This window comes from Leptidea sinapis, chromosome 13 (genome assembly GCF_905404315.1).
Source record: "Leptidea sinapis chromosome 13, ilLepSina1.1, whole genome shotgun sequence".
Taxonomy (NCBI): Eukaryota; Metazoa; Arthropoda; class Insecta; order Lepidoptera; family Pieridae; genus Leptidea; species Leptidea sinapis.
Window position 1 is genome coordinate 4,227,374 of NC_066277.1, and position 20,021 is coordinate 4,247,394.

At 36.2% G+C, this 20,021-nt stretch overlaps 1 protein-coding gene and 1 long non-coding RNA gene across 3 annotated transcripts in view; both read right to left on the reverse strand.

Annotated features, from left to right (window-relative positions):
* The window catches only part of LOC126967385 (uncharacterized), a 33,859-nt gene extending 20,629 nt beyond the window's left edge, over positions 1–13,230 (reverse strand). For both annotated transcript variants that reach the window (XR_007729985.1, XM_050811829.1), the window contains exon 1: positions 13,121–13,230. Coding sequence is in view for 1 of the 2 variants with exons in the window: in XM_050811829.1 (XP_050667786.1) it covers positions 13,121–13,126 (6 nt within the window). In the remaining variant the exon portion in view is untranslated. The remainder of the gene's footprint in view (positions 1–13,120) is intronic.
* Positions 1–20,021, reverse strand: part of LOC126967401 (uncharacterized) — a 557,714-nt gene that overhangs the window by 45,899 nt on the left and 491,794 nt on the right. The gene's annotated exons all lie outside the window — the stretch shown is intronic.

Genomic DNA, 20,021 nt, shown 5'->3' on the forward strand with positions numbered 1-20,021 from the left:
CATAGCGCGTGTCACAGACCGTGAACGATATTATACTTCCACCAACTTTCTTTCAATAATCCAGATGTTTTACGTAACTTTAGTGAATTTATATGCAGTAGGAGGCCTTGTCCCCCCTCTGGAAGGCCTGCATCAGTCGTAAGGCAAAATACCAAGCAATACTTAACTCTACTTTATGTACCTTAATTCTTCGTAAGCTAGTGAAACTAACACGCTCAGCGTTCAGTAATATAGCTTTACCAGTGGGAGACTCCTTTGGACAGGACTGGCTAGGTTATGGGTACCACAACTGAGCCTATTTCTGCCTATTTAAGCCTCCCACTGGTAAATAAATGCCCTTAGTCGCCTTTTCCGATACCCTTGGGCCTGGGACATCCCTATTCTTTTTATACCCCGGAGAAGCTTTCCAGTGCTAAAATCAGCAACGAATGTTATGGATGTCCACATGGTTAATACATATATAAATACAATGTCCCAGAGGCGTTCAGAGATTACGAACAAGTCTGGTTTCTTTCACGAACATCAAACAATTCATATATGTTCTATTATTTTAGGTACTTTATTACATTTGCCCAGGTTTAAGCACGTAATGTATCAAATTTTTAAACATTTGCATCCATATTAGACTAACTATAACCAGCACTTTAGTCCTCTTAGGAGGGTACGCATTTTTTAAAGGTACCCACAAAACACTACGGAAAGCACCTCAACAAAGTTTCTTGAAAACCTCACTGTGAAGGAACACCACGCATCTTGATTTGATATCCGTGTTTGTATATGCGAAGGTGGAATTCAGCGGCAGAAATCTGATCAAAGAACTCTTCAGAACTCTCCCCGTGATAAATGCGGTAGAAGACACATCGACGTCTCTACCCAGTGCCAAGTGATGTAGCCGTTTTTGAACCAAACCAGAAGGTCGGAGCTGCGCTTTGAAGAGCGTTATAATTTGGGCCGACTTAAAGTGGCCTTTCTCTATAGGTATCCTTGAAGCCAATTTCACTTTGTCTTCCAGGTGACCACGGAATAGGCGATCCCTCTTTCGAGACTCGATACTAGGCGAGGTATCAAGGTAGTGTTGTCGAAGAGCATACGCAAACTTAAGGCGACACTAAATGCCGGCGACCTTGAGCGATATGAGTTCGACATTTTAACAGGCGCAAACAGTTTAATTGCTTACAATCCTCATTATTGATTACTAATCTTAATAAATGTACCAATACATATAAGTAAAAGCTATAAGAACAACTTTTATGACAGCAGTATACTAAACAAATGCATCATTCCGAGAAAAAACTTGTTTAACTGCAAACAAAACTGGTAGTTCATAATAGCTCTGGAGTGTTAAGTTTAACTAACACCAAGCATTAGCAACCTACAAGTAAAACTTAAGGGTATGTGTAACATGATAAAGTAGTGTTTATAGCTCCAAATTTTTCACCACAAAACTTGTCTAAAAATACCTTGTTTGCGTGTTTTCTGCTTACTCTTCGCCTTAAGTATCAATATTATGACGTAGAATGTCTTGACAAATGAAAATATAAATCTATACAACTTGACTTGTAGAGTTAAGACGGCTTATTAATTCTTACTAAACCTAAGTCACTCTATGAATCAAATAAAATGTTAATTAAGTTGACGTAAAACAATTTATATCGCTAATATATTTTATTATATTTATTGGTTCAGAAGACTTCCTTAATCGTAAACCGGTATTAGACTCCATCTTTGATCAAAACTTAAATATTCACAATTTTGATAGCATTCTTGGATTTGGTCCTTGAAGGATAATATGTTTTACTAAAAACCCATACAATAATAAATCGCATAATAACGCAGTCAAAAACATTGTCAAATTACGAAGACCGTATCAACAAAGGATTTGTTCTTCTGTTTTTTAATCGTCAACTCTTAAGAAATATCTAATGGACTCATAACGCTGTGATTATGCACTACTAAAAATTATAGCTGTTGTAAAACTTAATATAGCCTTATTGTCCTATATAAAGATTTTTATGAGAAAAATTAACGAATCGAGCAATATGTTCACCTATGTGATGTTATTTAAGTGATCTGTGAGATCGCTAAGACTCTTGATTGAACCCAAAAACTCTGAGCAGCATCGCAATCGTCACTTTGAGACCGAAAAATGTTAAATCGCATTCAAATCAAATGAAATCAAAATCACTTAATTCATGTAGGCGAATGTAGTTAAAGGAAATGACACATATGAATGTCAAAAGTTATCTTTTCTTTTTACATTTACCACCACTTCGGAAAAGGTTGATCTTGAATGAGAAGAAGTGGGAAGAATCTCAATCATAAATAAATATTTACGGCGTTACCGTTTTACAAATCGTTTCAATTACAATTGATGTAAAGTGATGCAATAAAAATACTCAAACGTCGAATACTGCCTTACACGAGTAAGTAAAAAAAAAGTAAAAGTAAATTACTAAGTAATAACACAAGAGTTTACTGAGTACAGTAGACCATCCCACACACACAGCGTAAATAAGGCGAGTGTATGGTATTTTGCGATTATAACAAAATATTATAACTTTAATTTTAAAATATGAAGCAGTTTAGAACAGGATCATCCTACCACCACAAGTATGAGAATTTTCCCACTTTGAGAATCCCGAACCATCCCGTACGACCGTATTTTAGGGAAGGGAAAGACGCGCCTAACGTTGCCGCCACAAGCTGCAAGTGACATTTAAGCTAGCGTGACGGTAGACTAGTAATGATAGAATTGTTCATCATTGCTCAATATATCCAACTGGCAAATGGCAACCTTCTGTGCAAAGAAGTCCCCCACTGATAGAATAAACTATTATTACCATTATTCAGTCAATAGACATTGTCCAAGATTGATATATTTTTGGTCGAATTGTGGAAATGGCGAGCAACAAATCAAATTGCTGTATTTGACACCAAAGTAGTAAAGAATAAAAGATAAATATTGGAATTGCTGTTGTGGAATGGCTTAAAAACATCATGCTGCGATTACAGAGAGAAGTAACAGATGAAAAACATAACATAGCTAACTATTCTAAGATTGGAGAAGCAGAAATAGCATAATTTGAACAGACATTCTCTGTATGTACTCAACATACCTAGTCCCAACTACCATATTTTCTTCTCAGGGGGCAACATAAAATGTCTTCACGGGCGTGAAGGTTGTATAACTATATAATAGGATTTGGAAAACCTACAGAACAACCCATACGAAAATTTACTCGTCAGTCCTGAGAGGAATGGGCGCAAGAAACTTAGAGGGCTTCCTCAATTTTTTATAATATTTATTATTTAAATATCCTGAGACCTATCGCTGCATTCCCAATCTGTGCTATCATTAAGAATATCAATTTATATGTTATTAACTCTTTTGAATCTCCTAACACATATATTGTTTGAACATTTTCTGGAATAATGTTGTAAAAGCCTTTTCATCGTCCGATAAAAGACTTATTAACTTATTACTACACAGATAAAATTGTCAAGAACATAATATTGAGAGGCAAAATTTATTATTATAATTTTTTATTGTTCAAAATATACAAGAAACAAACTACAAAACAATTTAATCCATCCTCATGAAGCTTAAGTGTTTATGTGAGAAATAGCGAGAATACTTATTCCAAAATTAAAACATTTTATTATTTAATAATTATTATCCTAAAAATATCCAATTATAGTCGAAAAAGATTACATATCATAACATTAAATAGCAAAGGAGGCAAAGCGTCATTAATAGAGCACGGCAATACATCAAGCCGGCCCACATTCTAGCGCTGTACAAAGCGCAGGTCCGGCCACACATGGAGTATTGCTGTCATCTCTGGTCTGGCGCACCCCAGTATCAGCTCGATCCATTTGACCGCGTGCAACGCATAGCAGCTCGAATTGTCGGGGACCCAGTGCTCTGTGAACGGCTGGATCACTTGGCATTGCGTAGAGACGTCGCTTCATTGTGTGTCTTCTACCGCATTTATCACGGGGAGTGTTCAGAAGAGCTGTTTAACTTGATTCCTGCCGCCGAATTCCCCTTCGCACGACACGCCACAAGTTAGGATATCATCCCCACCATCTGGATGTGTGGCGGTCCTCCACAGTGCGGTTTTGAAAGAGCTTTCTTCCACGTACTACAAAGCTGTGGAATGAGCTTCCTTGTGCGGTGTTTCCGGGACGATACGACATGGGTACCTTCAAAAAAAGCGCGTACACCTTCCTTAAAGGCCGGCAACGCTCTTGTGATTCCTCTGGTATTGCAAGAGAATGTGGACGGCGGTGATCAATTAACACCAGGTGATCCGTACGCTCGTTTGTCCTCCTATTCCTTAAAAAAAGCAAAATAAAAACAAAGAAAAACAATAGAAAAAATGAGAAAGTGAGACACCCAGACTATGCCGATTAGTAATAGGCATTTCCTAAAATATGTGGACATGATCAGCGGCACTCATTCCCAAGAAATGTCTCTTAAATCGCCCAAAAAACAATGATTTTGTATTACTGGTATTTATAATAGAATGTGGCAAGTCATTTACGATTTTGGGTTAATATAAGACTACGTATTTCCAAAATATCTTTACACAAAACACCGCTAGCTTGAGTCATTATTAATACATCGAAGTGAATGATACAGAATGACTCATGTTAAATCATCGAGACCTCTATAGTTCCAACTTCCAGCTAACTTATAACTGTGTAACTTCCGATATACTACTAATTCTATAAATAAAGTGATTCTAATATTACAAGGGGTCGAGTAAATTTCGTTTAAGATTTCTTATGTTTCTTATTATTATTATTGTTTTATGGAAAAAGGAGGGCAATCGAGCGTACAGGTGCACACCTAGTGTAAAGAGATCACCGCCGCCCACAATCTCTTGCAACACCAGAGGAATTGCAGGAGCGTTACCGTCCTTTAAAGAAGGTGTAAGCGGTTTTTTTAAAGTACCGTATCGACCCGGAAATACCGCATAACGAAGCTCATTACACAGCTTTGTAGTACGTGGAAGAAAACTCCTTGTAAAGCGCACAGTGGAGGACCGCCATACATCCAGATGGTGGGGATAACATCCTAACTTGTGGCGTGTCGTGCGAAGGTGTAGGAAGGCGGCAGGAAGCAGGTGAAACAGCTCTTCGGAACACTTCCCGTGATAAATGCGGTAGAAGACAATTATGTAAACAATTTAAAAAAAAAGTTGCCTGCTCTCAGTCAGCCGCAACATTAGGGTTGCCAGGTGTAAGCTGGTTTATTACGGTCGATTATTTATAGTCATATGTTTTATTTTTAATACAAAATTGAAGTTTTATATATTTTACTTGTTGTTATTAGCTTTCCATGATTTCAATAAACGTATCTCACTTCAGAGTGTCTGTGTGTCTACACAGAATCACGCAGTGGAAGGGACCTATAGGAAAACGACGTGTAGCCAGACCGAAAAAAAGGTGGGCTGATGAAGTAATAGAAATAGCCGGGAAAGACTGGCAAATAATGGGTAAAGACAGAGACGCGTGGAAAAAGTTGGAGGAGGCCTTCACCCGAGGGGTTCATATCCAGAATAACACATACAAATAAGTAACACGTACTGACATCTAGATATTAAGAAAAATATAAACTAACACTAAATAACAACATCTGAAATGTACATATATTAAGGATATGAAATAAAAAGGCTTTATTAACATTATTATCTCGCTTCAGGTTATTGTGAGCGCAAGAGAAAAGATGGCTACGAGAAAAAACGAAACAATCCCACCTAACAGAATGGAGAAACAGCATAAGATGCAGGCAAACAAAGAATGCGGTTCTGGTGGCCCCAAAAGTTGTTCGCCCGCAACCTGATGAGACTACTCAGGGACAATATACGCACAATTGCAGGTGTAGTCACCGGTCACTGTCCCTTGAACAAGCATCTGTCTATCATAGGTGTAACAGACAGCCCCTTGTGCAGAGGATGCATGGAGGCAGAGGAAACGCCAGAACACGTGCTTATGGAGTGCAGCAGTGTGGCCGAACAACGGGCACAAATACTTCAACCACCAGCATCGCTTCCAGATGCCTGCAGAAACTTAAAAATACTGCTAGACTTCTGGAATGATGTGGGCTGGTTGGAGTAAGGAGACATTTCTAAAAACGCACAATGGCCCAATCAAGAGGCTAAGTGTTTAATCAGCCCAGCTAAACTAACTAAATAACTAACTAAGGGAAATGATGCACGGATCGTTACGTGGTGTAAACAAGATGTGTTTTTTTTTCCATAAATTTAATGTATTTCGTGAGCACATGTCGCATAAACTTTCATTTTAAGACTCGCGCTATGTCTGCCTACACTTAGGTGTATTAAAAAGGTTAAATGATTGTACTGTACTGTATTTAATGTTGATAATGTGTCACGAAGCCTCCAGTAAATAGTAAATACAAAGAACTTTACTGCAAAAACAAAAAACACTTCTTACTCGGTACTGAAGGATTGTTATGTCAACTTTTTTTGTACAAGAACAGTATCTACTGAGATTAATAATATATGAGACTGTGTTGAAGATCTGCAAAACATGATTAATTTGCCAAAAAAGATGACCAAAAGCTGTAAAATAACATTAGCGACAGTTGCATTGAGTATCTGCGTAAAAAAATGTTTTTAGCTTGGCAAACAAATGTCATTCGGGAATATACTCCAGCTAAGAAGCGATATAAATAGTGTTGGTCTTTGAAATATGTTCTAGAACAAGATTTGAATTTGATAATTGTAGTTGACACACAGGCTTCCTTGTCATTTATATGATGTTAGGCATGCAGTTCCACGAACAAAATTGGAATGATACAGAAAGCACTAAAATAAGTACATCTTATATATAAAAATCTCGTGTCACAATGTTAGTTACCTTACTCCTCCGAAACGGCTTTTCTGATTTTTACCAAATTTTATATGCATATTCAGAAGGTCTGAGAATCGGCTACTATCTTTTATTATGATTCAGCATTGAAAAATACATACAAATTTAAGTTTTCGTGGTTCTACGATCTACAACTATTTTTGTATCACGATTTTTATATTATTCTGTTCCATCCACCAAACCGATATAGGGTTGCAAGATGGAAATCGAATTCAATAATTGTAATACGATGATATATTGGTAGGTGTGAGAATCGGTTACATAAAAATGTTAATAATTGTTTTTTTTTAATATGATTTATGGCAATACGACGTCTGCTGGGTTAGCTAGTAATATATAAAAAAATGACGAAAGTGAAGGCTTCATTAAACTCATCAGGAGAAGTACCCCGAGAATACTTATATTAATTAGATCATTTATACGTCTAGATAGATTATGACAGCTATATAACGTCGAAAACAATTGAGTTTAGATCTAACCTATATTTTTATCAATTCACGCACACTAACAGAAATCGCGAGTGTAAAACGTAGCTTGTCACGCATATTAAAGTACCTATTACGCGGCCTGTTTCTATCGGTTGTCTCACAGCAAGAAACCTAGACGAATAAAATATCTTAGCTATATTATAATAAGAGCAATGAATTGCTATAAACCGATATTTAATATTATTATTTTTATTAACTAGCACACATGTTTTTCGATTCACTATTGTTATAAAAGGGCTGTCATTCATTGTCCTTCATAATATATTCACTGCTTCCTTGTACAACCTTACCTAAGAGCCTAGTGCTGTTATAAACCCAATCTAAAGATTTACTAGCAGTGCAGTTTAAAGTTAATTAATTTAAGGCGGTCGTACGTACCTAATATTTTAATGTAATAATGATAAGTAATGGCGAGTCCTTGAACTGTACTGACAACTATGTTTAATTCACTTTCAAGACTTTTACTACTGAAGCGATTTTGGTGTAAATTGGTATGGACAAAATGTGATAAGGAGATGTTACAGAGTTAGGAAGGAAGGTCATGGGAGAAACATCGGATCAGACATCTGTTTGAATACAACAGGATAGCATAAATAAACAATAGAATAAGTTTTCTTTAGTGTTAATTCCGCCAATATTTGTTTTTAAAACAATTCGACACGTGTTTCGCCTCTACACGAGGCATCCTCAGGGCTTGTTGTCTCGCCAAAATCTGGCACGAGACTGAATTAACACTAAAGAAAACTTAAATCATTTGTTTAATTATGGATTTCCGCAAAGTAACGCCTAATTCAATAAAAAATTATAGCATAAAGCTTAAGGCACGTGTCCATCCAGAATGTCCATTCTAAATTTTGTTTAAATATTTTCAATTCAAGGTTAAAGTTTCGAAGATTACCAATCAGCTACATACAAACATACAAAATAGTCAAACACACCAGTTCATACACGAACGTTGTTATTATTACGACATACTGTAGGTACCTTCTTCTTCCAGAATAATTTAGCAACCCTAGTTATAGACAGACTAGATAACCCGGCAAACGTTGTTTTGCCATATAAAGTATAATTCACGCGATAGTTTTATAAGTAATAAAATATTGCCTTTATTATACCCTGTACATCATTTTGTTCTATTGTCAATAGTTTTTGCAGCGCACGCAAAAATAGATTTTCGATTGTGTTACAAAATAGCAATTTTATTACGGATCTAATTTTGAAAAAAAAAAACATAGCCTGTAGCCTTCCTCGATAAATGGACTACCCAACACTGAAAGAATCATTCAAATCGGACCAGTAGTACCAGAGATTAGCGCGTTCAAACAAACAAACAAACAAACAAACAAATACTGCAGCTTTATAATATTATTACTAGTATAGATTATAGAGTGGACCACAGACCACTAACTATTACAAAATCTCATATTATATAAAATAATCAAAAGCTCTCCACCTAGTTCGGCACCAGACTCTAAAACTTTTCTGTACATAATGTTGTTAGCATTTACACTACGGTTCTTGGGTATCACGTTAGATAAAAAGCTTCAGTGGGGTTCACATATTGCCCAACTAGCTGATAGACTCAGCTCTGCGGCATATGCAGTTAGAAAGATTAGAGAGTACACGAATGTTGCGATAGATTAGTGTACTTCAGTATTTTTCACAGCATCATGACGTACGGTATTTTACTGTGGGGTCATGCTGCTGACATTGATATAGTGTTTGCTCTGCAAAAGAGAGCTGTTCGTGCTATATATCAGCTTGGTTATAGACAGTTTCTCAAAGAAAAATTTAAAGAAATAAATATTATTATGACTGTACATTGTCAGCACATTTATGAAAATTTAATATACGTTCACAAAAATCGTCACTTTTTTTCTCTTAATAGTGATTTTCATTATTATAACACTAGAAATAAGGGATTGCTTGTAACTAATTCTAATAGGCTTCATAAGATAGATAGCTTTAAGGGTAAACCTTAATAATAAAGTCTCAGCCACTGTTCAGGCATTATATATAAATAAATTAAAAAAATTTATACAAAAATGGCTCTGTCGTAAATCCTACTACTCCACAGCTGAATATCTAAGTGAACTAAGTGACAGCCTGGGACAAGATTGTTATTATTTTATAGCAATAGCAACGACAGTACAATATTGTATATTTTTATTTAAAAACAAGCGCAACAAAACCTGCTGGGAGAGTTTATTGCGCCGCTTCTTCTCTCTCAAAGCGCCATTTGTTTCTGAAGCGGTAGTAGTATCTAGTATATTAGAAATGACATCAAAAAGAATTCTAAGGGAATCAATTTTGAGAAAATAAATGTCTTTTATGCCTTTTATTTTACTCGTATATTATATTAAGTACCCATTATTTTCTATTAAAAGTAATATTTGTGTGTACCTAGTATGTACCTATATATACATGGAGGTCAAAGCGCCAGGGTCGCTCGGCTTTTGTTTCCACTTATGTCTTCCTGGCTCTAACAATCAATCCATGGCTTATTTGTTCAATGAATCGTCTAAATCAACCACGGTTATACCACAGGTTGTCGTGAACGCAAGGCTAATTAATACCTACAGTGATTGTCCATAGGTTGTTGATGTCTTCAAAAAATCTTATACAGAGGGTAAAAAATGCATGCACAAGGTTTTGTTACAACATCCCTTTATTTACACCTACAACAAAATCAAAACCTAGTACGAAACCAATTACATCTTGCCTCATTACTTATAAAATATATAAAATAAATATATCATTTACCGCTATAAAACGTTTGCAAATCCGACAATAGTAAGCAATTTTTCGGTAGAGTTAGTGATGAAATAAAACTAAATCAAACGTAAAAAATAACAAAACAAAAAATTGATTAATTTTTGGTTTTACGGGAAATTTTTGGTTTGAAATTTTGATATTTTATGTCGTAAAAAAATGTCTGTTACCTCACACAAAATTATTGATATCTATTTATAATTTTGTTTCTTAAAAAATACGTAAGGAAATCAGATAAAATATTTAAATCTAATGTATGTCAGATGTCCTGTCTAAGCGCATTACCTAATTGCCGAGAAACTAGCGGGTGTGAGGTGTTTAATAATTCAAGCACATGTTGATTGTGAAGCGAACCGCTTTCTTTACTGTCTATTGTTTGTGTAACAATGAAACCAGTTTCACGCGCGAACATATTGTTTTCATTCCGTCCGCCGCGTTTTACCGTCAGGGACGCAGGCTCGGTATCCTCCAAAGCGGACAGGAGAGGAGACGGGTGGAGATAAGTCGCGGAGCTGTCAGGTTATTTCCACCAGAGCGGAGAGATGTGAGCTTTGTTTATAGCAACGCTTTCGGGTGTGCAAGGCGCGGGGAGAAGGCAGCGGGGGCCGCTTGATCACTCGACGCGGCACAAAATTTTACATACAAATGAGACATCTCCACTTCTCTCCCATTTATCGAGAGGAGAGAGACATAGCCCAAATGATTGCGAAACTGAAGTGGCAGTGGGCAGAGCACATAGTTCAACGAACAGATAGGGTAATTAGGGTAATAAAGTCCTCGAATGGCGACCACGTACCGGAAGACGTAGTGTTTGTTGCCCCCCCCCCCCCCAAAATGGACCGACAATCTGGTCAAGATCGCCGGAATACGTTGGATGAGGGCAGCGCAGGACCGTTCGTCGTGGAAATCTTTGGGGGAGACCTTTGTCCAGCAGTGGACGTCTTCCGGCTGATGAGAGATGTGGAAATAACAAAATCTGATTGTTTATCAAAATCTCCTCTCCTCTTCGCTTTAGTGGATCCCGGGCCTCAAAGGTTGGTTAACATTAACATACATTACATTTATGTAAGAGTGTGTTAATATTATTATTACACCCTATTTCCAACTAGGTATCGCTATATTTGTCTGCAGGTGGTCTGTTGTCTACTCATAAACTGTACACTTGAAATTTTAATAGAAGAGCAGTTACCGATGTTACATTAAAATAAAAAATTCTGTTAAATGCATTTATCAGATTTGAATGCTCTTATCAGACTGAATGTACCTAAATAACGAGTAACGCGAATGTAGTTAACTAGTTTCGCTCAAAATCACTGGATATGTGAACAAAAATATTGATAACAAAAAATATATTTCTGCTTTTGCGTTTTTTTATAATTTTAGGGACTAATAAAGATAATTAAATAGTTATTATTTAAAAATGGATTGCATTGCAAAAATAATCAGCACCACATTTTTTTAGCAAATTTTCAGTGGCGATATATTCAGAATCAGTGCCCAATTGCAACCCCTCACCTTTTAGGATGTAATTATTGTTTAACATCGTTTATATTGTCGATGAATCTATATTATTTCTTTACTGCGTGAAGCATCGACAATATTTTTTTTTTCTCTAATCCACCTATGTAAGGTACAGGTACCTATCGGCTAGTTAGTGCAAAAGGTTATTTATACGAAAAGATCATTTATACGTCTAGATAGACTATGAATTCTATGAAAACGTCGAAAAAAATTGAGTTTAGAACTAACCTCTATTTTGAGAAATTCACGCACACATAAAGTGTCATACAAATCGCGAGTGTAAGACGTAACTTGTCTCGCACACTAAACTAATATTCATGGCCTGTTTTTATCAGTTGTCTAACAGCAAGAGACTCTACCTAGACGTATAAATTATTTAAGTTCATCACCTTGGTTTTTACGGTGGTTGGTTTCACAACGTGGTTGTCATAACGGTGGTATTCTGTATTCTGTCAACGCTCCCTAGAGAGCTGACAAATGCCCACGACTTCCCCTGTATACATGAGTTTTGTATTCATAATTTAACATCCTAGGGACACCTTCAGGGGCGTAGCGACCGCCGTATCTGCCCGGGCCACGAGGGCCTCCGACGTGCGTAATAATAAACAAAAATTAATAAAAACTTGCTGCTTACCGAAAAAAAGGCAAGGAGAGTGTATATTTAATTTGAATTGTTTGTAAAAAAATTGGAAAAAGTGACAGATAGATAATTATTATGATGAATAAACATTTCCTTTAATATTTCGCGACCGTTTTATTTCTTTTGTGTGAAATCTTTAACATTCATAAGAGCCCCCAAGCAAATTATTATACGGTGCCCCGCCAATGCACGCTACGCCACTGGACACCTTATTTCCAAACTTTATTTACACCACCAGTTAAAAAATTATAGTGAAAATAAGGATGTCAAAGTGAATTTTTATCCTTAAAAAGTTGGCGCTGCCTAGTTATTTTTGTAATTTAACAAACTCACAAAGAAAAAAAATATGAAACAGTTAGCGGTTAGTGACAATGTACTCTACATCATGTGACCGGTTACTTTTACAGTATTCCCGACGCCAGTAAAAACACGTTACTGACATTATCATTGTCTTATCAAGAAATGATTAAAAAATAACTAATTCATGATCACGAAAACAATAAACTTTTCAAATAGCAGTAAATTTTTACAAAAGTACAAAAAAAGTCATAAAAATAGGTGGAATTCTGAGGTTAAATGAAAAAATAAATATGACATGATAACTTTCCACATTTGTAAGGTCGGTACAACTATATATGCCAACAACAATAAAAAAAAAAACTATGATAGAGTCACGGCGCTGTAACTTTCAAAAACGTTCCTCGATATTCACGTTTCCCTATTTTAATTACTTCGAAACGAAACAAGTTCAAACACATAAAATGATAAGACAGTTATTGACATTGTTAATACTTACTTTCATATTGATGCCTCGTTTCGTATCCAAGTCTGGTAAATTCACTACACTGTCTATATCCAAACCACAATAAGAAAACCTTCGCACAAAACCTGCGTCTGCCGTGGCAGTTAGCGAGCGACTAGTTAGTAAAGCTGTCGAAAATGTAAACATTACCTATACTTTCTTAAACGACCGCAATTTAGCAAACGTATTAAGACTGTATTTACTAGTACATTATAAATAATAGTTCTGTTAATTTATCAGTTGTCTGTAAATACTGCGAAATTATAAATTTATCTGTATTATTATAAAAAGAGGTTATTAAATTAAAAGAGTAAATTATTCAATTAACAGTAATTTAGTATCAAATTGAATTATTCTAGTTTTTTTGATGATTCTTGGAATATGAGTAATAATGTTAAGTATCGCTTCCCTAAAATATAGCGAAAGCGATACCATGTGTCATGCTCGAGAAATGTGAACGGGCGCTGTTTTGTTTTAAATGCTTTTTAGAGCCTGGAAAAGCCTGTTACACAATTAAAATAAACCCCTTTATACATTAACATCAATGAAAGAAAAACTACGTTTAAAAAACCGATTTCAAAATCAAAAGTATAAAATAGCTAGAGATTTTATTTAATACACCTCTTATGCAAATCTTATACCTTTAATATTAATAAAATACTATTATTTGTATGTGCTACCTATTGATAGGTTTTAAGTCGGTGCTTGTCCGCTTGGGTTGTTTGTGTTCTTCTAGAGCTAGACGGAGCTATCCCACTCATAGTCACGCGTGGCGAGTGTAGGTACCTGTTATTACATTTGGGTTGGCACCAACTCAATAGGTAGCACATAAAAATGTATTTTATTAATATTAAAGGTGTATAGGATTTGCATAAGAGGTGTATTAAATTAAATCTCTTTTAAGTTAGTTTATACTTTTGAGTTTTTGAAGTCGGTTTTTTTATTTTTTTTTTTTTATTTTTTACTTTTTAGTGTCATTAATCAGGTAAACTGTAACATTTCGTTGCTTTTTATTGTCATATATTAAATAGTATTTTTTTAAGTAGCTATGGGTAGGCTTACGAAAGGTTCCGTGTGGTTTAATAGATCCCATATTTCACGTTCTTGTGAGACACTAAAATATCGTGAAAAACGTTTGTTAGCTATGAATGACAGGTAGCCTTAGACCCATTTTTCGGCATACCCCAAAAATTTTGACCGGCACTACAACTGCGCTCGTCACCTTGAGACAAGATGTTAAGTCTCATTTGCCCAATAATTTCACTAGCTAGGGCGCCCTCAGATTGAAACACAGAAATGCTTACACATTACTACTTCACGGCAGAAATAGGCGTCGTTGTGGTACCCATAATCTAGCCGGCATCCTGTGCAAAAGAGCCTCCTATATTAATATAGAAAAAAACGCTTATAACAAGAGTGAATTTTCTGTGTTCAAAGTCTGACTGACATTATAAATAAGACGTAAGGAGTTTCTTACTTCGTAACACATCACTAAATGACCTAAAGCTAAACTAAAAGGTGATCAAAAATCGATCCTACATAAAAGGAACCTATGAGTTTCAGAACCAGTTATTACCAGTTGTTTTGTTACCGGGAAAAACAAGTTCCATGCCGTCAGTGTTTAGCTATACACTCGTTTTTTTTATTAGCCCTGTGTTATAATAAGGCGATTGATCTAGGAGTGTCTCTTGTAAGGCACGAACCTGGGCTTCGTAAAAGCAATCACTTGTAAAGCAGTACCAGTGGAAGGCTTTCTTGCACAAGATGCCGGCTAGATTATGGGTACCACAACGGCGCCTATTTCTGCCGTGAAGCAGTAATGTGTAAACATGATATATGAAATACCTGGGCAAATGAGACTTAACATCATGACGCTCAACATCAAGGTGACGGGCGCAATTGTAATGCCGCTCAGAATTTTGGGGGTTTTTTCAAGAATCCTGAGCGACACTGGATTGTAATCGGCAGGGCGTATCTATTACCATCAGCTGCGCGTCCTGCTAGTCTAGTCCCCTATTTTCAATAAAAAAAAAAGATTTTATGCGACGCCTCCCCATCTTCGAGTAACAGCGTCGGTCGGCCGGCGAAGACTGTAGAGTGGTGTTATGTGTCAACGGGATCCATATTATATTGCCGATGGTAACTGGATCAGAAAGGAGGATTGGGTTGGGTTGGCATTGTAGTGCGCGGCTTGCCTGATGAGAGGATTGAGATATGGCAAGGCTTTCTCGAAATGGTGTCTTGATGCGACTTTTGAACATTAAGCTTTTTGAAGACCGCTGTTTTACATCAAAAGTAGACGTGGTAGAAGTAGGTACTGTTACTGACGAATACTTACACTAACTGGCATACAGTTGTACTAGGGTATTCTAGCAATCGGTGCTAATTGTGTATAATTATACATGCCTTCTTTCACTTAATTATTGCCTGGCAGTAAATTTGTTAAGTACTTAATGATTTCTGATGATCTATAGAGAGATAAGTATTTATTAATGACCCTTATGCCTTTATCAAGAGCTAATTAAAATAGAAAATTAAATAAAATCAAATTCATACATTCGAAATACGATTTTTAATCACTTATTGAATGTCAAATCTACCATACTCATTTAATTATTACTCTGCATGTTTTGTCGCACCAAAATAGCACCATTCCATCTCCTCCCGTGGGTGTCGTAAGAAGCGACTTAGGAAAGAACGTACGATGAGCGGCACCATCTTTCCAAGAGGGAACCACCATCAAATGAGATCGACAACCTGTTTGCGTGGCGATAATGGCAAAACCCCGCTTTTAGGGGAGGCATTTGACCAGCAGTGGACGTCTTCCGGCTGAAATGATAATATTAATTTTTTTTAATTAAATAGCCTGGAAGCTTTCGCTCCATTCCCAAATTGTGGTATCACAAAGGTTATTTATGTTATAATAGATAACCTATTTTCAAGTCAAGTCAAGTCAGTCTTGGAAGATTGGAACAAAGGAATATCTGTTGGGGGACGCGTGATAAATAACCTCAGATACGCTGATGATACTACCCTTCTCGCACAGACTAGAGAAGATATAGAAAATTTTCTAAACCGTCTAGAAAGTACCAGTCTCCAATTCGGACTTATTATTAACCGAGACAAGACGAAGGTGATGATAGTAGACCGGGCCGAACAAATTGGAACCAACGCCAATATAGCCAACTGTGAAGTGGTTCAGAAATATATTTATCTTGGTTCTACTATATCAAGTACTGGAGGATGTGGCGACGAGATCAGAGGACGGTGCGCCATCACCAGGTCTGCAGTGGAACAACTGGGAAAGATTTGGAGGGACAGGAGGATTACCAAGAAGACTAAAGTCAGATTGATGAAATGCCTTGTGTTTCTAATCTTTCTCTATGGAGCCGAAACTTGGTCTCTGTGACTGTAGGACCGCTGTAAAATCGATGCATTAGAGATGTGGTGCTGGAGACGCCTCCTAAAGATCCCGTGGACGGCATTTCACACCAATGTATCCATCCTCAAGGAGCTTCGTATTAAAGACAGACTATCGTCAATTGTGCAACTAAGAAAACTGAAGTTCTTTGGTCACGTCTCTAGAAATGAGAACTTGATGGAGAGACTGGTAGTTCAGGGCCAGGTGGATGGCAAGAAAGCACGCGGTCGATCGCCAACCCGCTGGATAGACGCCATCACAAAGGCTACTGAGTCCACCATAGTCCAGTGTTATGTTTTTATACACTTATCTTATTATTTAAGTAGGTAGCCTTTCTATCTCACCTCGTAAACATTTTACAAACCGGATCGTAACAAGAAAAGCTTTGTCGCTTTATTTAGTAGCTTGAAAGAGAAAGGCTGAATGAACAAGGCTTTGGCCACATTTAATTCAATGTTGTTTACAAACACCATATTAGATGTGTTTGTTGATGTTGTTTGTAATGGACTTCAATATAAAATGTTCTGTGGCATGTGTTGCTGAAGAATTGGTTAAGTACGAGTCGGTGGTATTTAATCTTACGTTACACCGTGCAAGATATTATAACACTGTTTATTTGAAATAGTTTTGCAAGAGAATCTTTTTTATTTATTTATGTCGCGGCCATTGAGTTGTTTTACCAGTGGGAGGCTCCTTTGCACCGGATGCCGGTTAGATCATGAGTACCACAACGGCGCCTATTTCTGCCGTGAAGCATTAATGTGTAAGCATTACTGTGTTTCGGTCTGAAGGACGCCGTAGCTAGTGACATTACTGGGCAAATGAGACTTGCCAACTTATGTCTCAAGGTGACGAGCGCAGTTGTAGTGCCGCTCAGAATTTTTGGGTTTTTTCAATAATCCTGAGCGGCACTGCATTGTTATGGGCAGGGCGTATCAATTACCATCAGCTAAACGTCCTGCTCGTCTCGACCCTTATTTTCATTAAAAAAAAAATATTTTGTTGTGCTCATAGATAGACCAAAGAGCCCGATAATGCGTGAGCAATTTTGAATGAATGAATGAATGAATGAAAACTTTATTCGATTATAATTTCGCACATATTGTGCGCTAACTGGTGGTTAGTTTTATTAGTTAGTTTGATCGTTAGTTCGATTGGTACATTTTTTAGTCTGTATACCGATTACACAGAGATTATGAACCGATTTCCGTGATTCTTCATTGGTTTGATGCAGAATGTTTTCATTTGGTCCCATAAAATTTTTACATAATTTGGCCCAGTAGTTTTAATTTTATGAATATTTTTGTTTACATGGATGATGTTATTATAGTTTGTGCTTTTTTACAAGTTTTCATTTAGTTTGATTATATATTATTATTATTATTAATGAGACCCTCCTAGATCAATCGCCTTATTATAACACAGGGCTAATAAAAAAAAACGAGTGTATAGCAAAACACTGACGGCATGGAACTTGTTTTTCCCGGTAACAAAACAACTGGTAATAACTGGTTCTGAAACTCATAGGTTCCTGTGATCACCTGTTTAGCTTTAGGTCATTTAGTGATGTGTTACGAAGTAAGAAACTCCTTACGTCTTATTTATAATGTCAGTCAGACTTTGAACACAGAAAATTCACTCTTGTTATAAGCGTTTTTTTCTATATTAATATAGGAGGCTCTTTTGCACAGGATGCCGGCTAGATTATGGGTACCACAACGACGCCTATTTCTGCCGTGAAGTAGTAATGTGTAAGCATTTCTGTGTTTCAATCTGAGGGCGCCGTAGCTAGTGAAATTATTGGGCAAATGAGACTTAACATCTTGTCTCAAGGTGACGAGCGCAGTTGTAGTGCCGTTCAAAATTTTTGGGGTTTTTCAAGAATCCTGAGCGGCACTGCAATCTAATGGGCAGAGCGTATCAATTACCATCAGCTGAACGTCCTGCTCGTCTCGTCCCTTATTTTCATAAAAATAAATAAATTAAAAAAGCTTAGGATATTATACTTTGAATGGTTTTGGTACTTTTTATGTTTTTCAAATCTCATGTAACTAATAATTGACCGCGGTATATTAAGTTTCAGCCTAAACGTATGGTTAATATAAATAATAATAGATAATTTAAGTTAATATTACTCCCTTAGATAGTGAATACTTACGTTTAGATAGAGTTTCTTGCTATTAGACAACCGATAAAAACAATTATATTAGTTTAGTGTGCGTGACAAGCTACGTCTTACAATCGCGATTTGTATGACACTTTGTGTTAGTGTGCGTGAATTGCTCAAAATAAATGTTAGTTCTAAAGTCTATTTTTTTCGACGTTTTCACAGCTGTAATAGTCAATCGAGGCATATAAATGATCTAAGAGTTAATATTATTCCAAAAAACATAATTTTTGTTTTCAAAATGCAGAAAAGAAAAGTACTTCGGGTGGTTGTCTTATTTTTTTAGTTATTAATCGCCAGTACAGCCAGCTCTCAGCCATCCTTTATAATAGGGTTAACAAGGAAATATATATCCATTCAAAACCACTTTATGAATGTAAAAAAAATGCTAGTAGTTTGGATAAATTCACTCACTTATACAGAAACTGAAGAACTTTTAACACAATCATAATATTCATTTAACATTCATTCATTTGATCACAAACACACATTGACTCACACACACTTCATAATACCTCTCACACCTTACTTATCACTCATAACACACCCAATGCACACACCTTATTCCTTTCTATACATATATACTTCTTAGTAGTTAGAGTTTGATTGTCTGTAAATAATGTTATAAATATTAATAAGCTATGGAAAAGCGGAGTCTTCTAACACAGGCGCTTAAAAGGAGGCTCTCATCATGAATATTGATTAATGTACATACTTGCTAAAGAAAATAAACTATTTTGTATTTGTATTGTATTTTAATAATTATTTTAACCCTGGTCACCTGCCTTCGGGTAATTCTTCGGCCCTATGGGTAAGGTCACTGGAATAAGTATATTAAATTGCCTTATAGCAAACAATACCCATCGCTTAGTGGGTCGTTTATCAGTTCCATGTATTCCCTCCTATATAAACAAAACACACCTTATTTATCGAATTATCCTCGTAAATAATATTTAGTGAATTACGACTCATCAAGTACCTAGTGGAAACTATATAATTACACTCAAATTAAAAAGTCTTTAAATAATAACGTAATTAATACAATCAAGAACAAAAGTATTAAGTAATCGCCAACGGGACGTTCAATCAAGTAATAATACAAGTTTCATAAATATTGATATGCCAGTTTAGGCAAACAATATGTAAAAGTACAAGTTTGGGTAAAGAAACGGAGTTGTTAATTAAATTATTAATTATAATTTAATGCCAGAGCAATATCAGGGGGCCTACTCCTAAAATCGATATTCGATAAATCGTGGCATTAGTCGTGTCGAATCCTACTCTTAGTTACATCGTAATCAATGTCG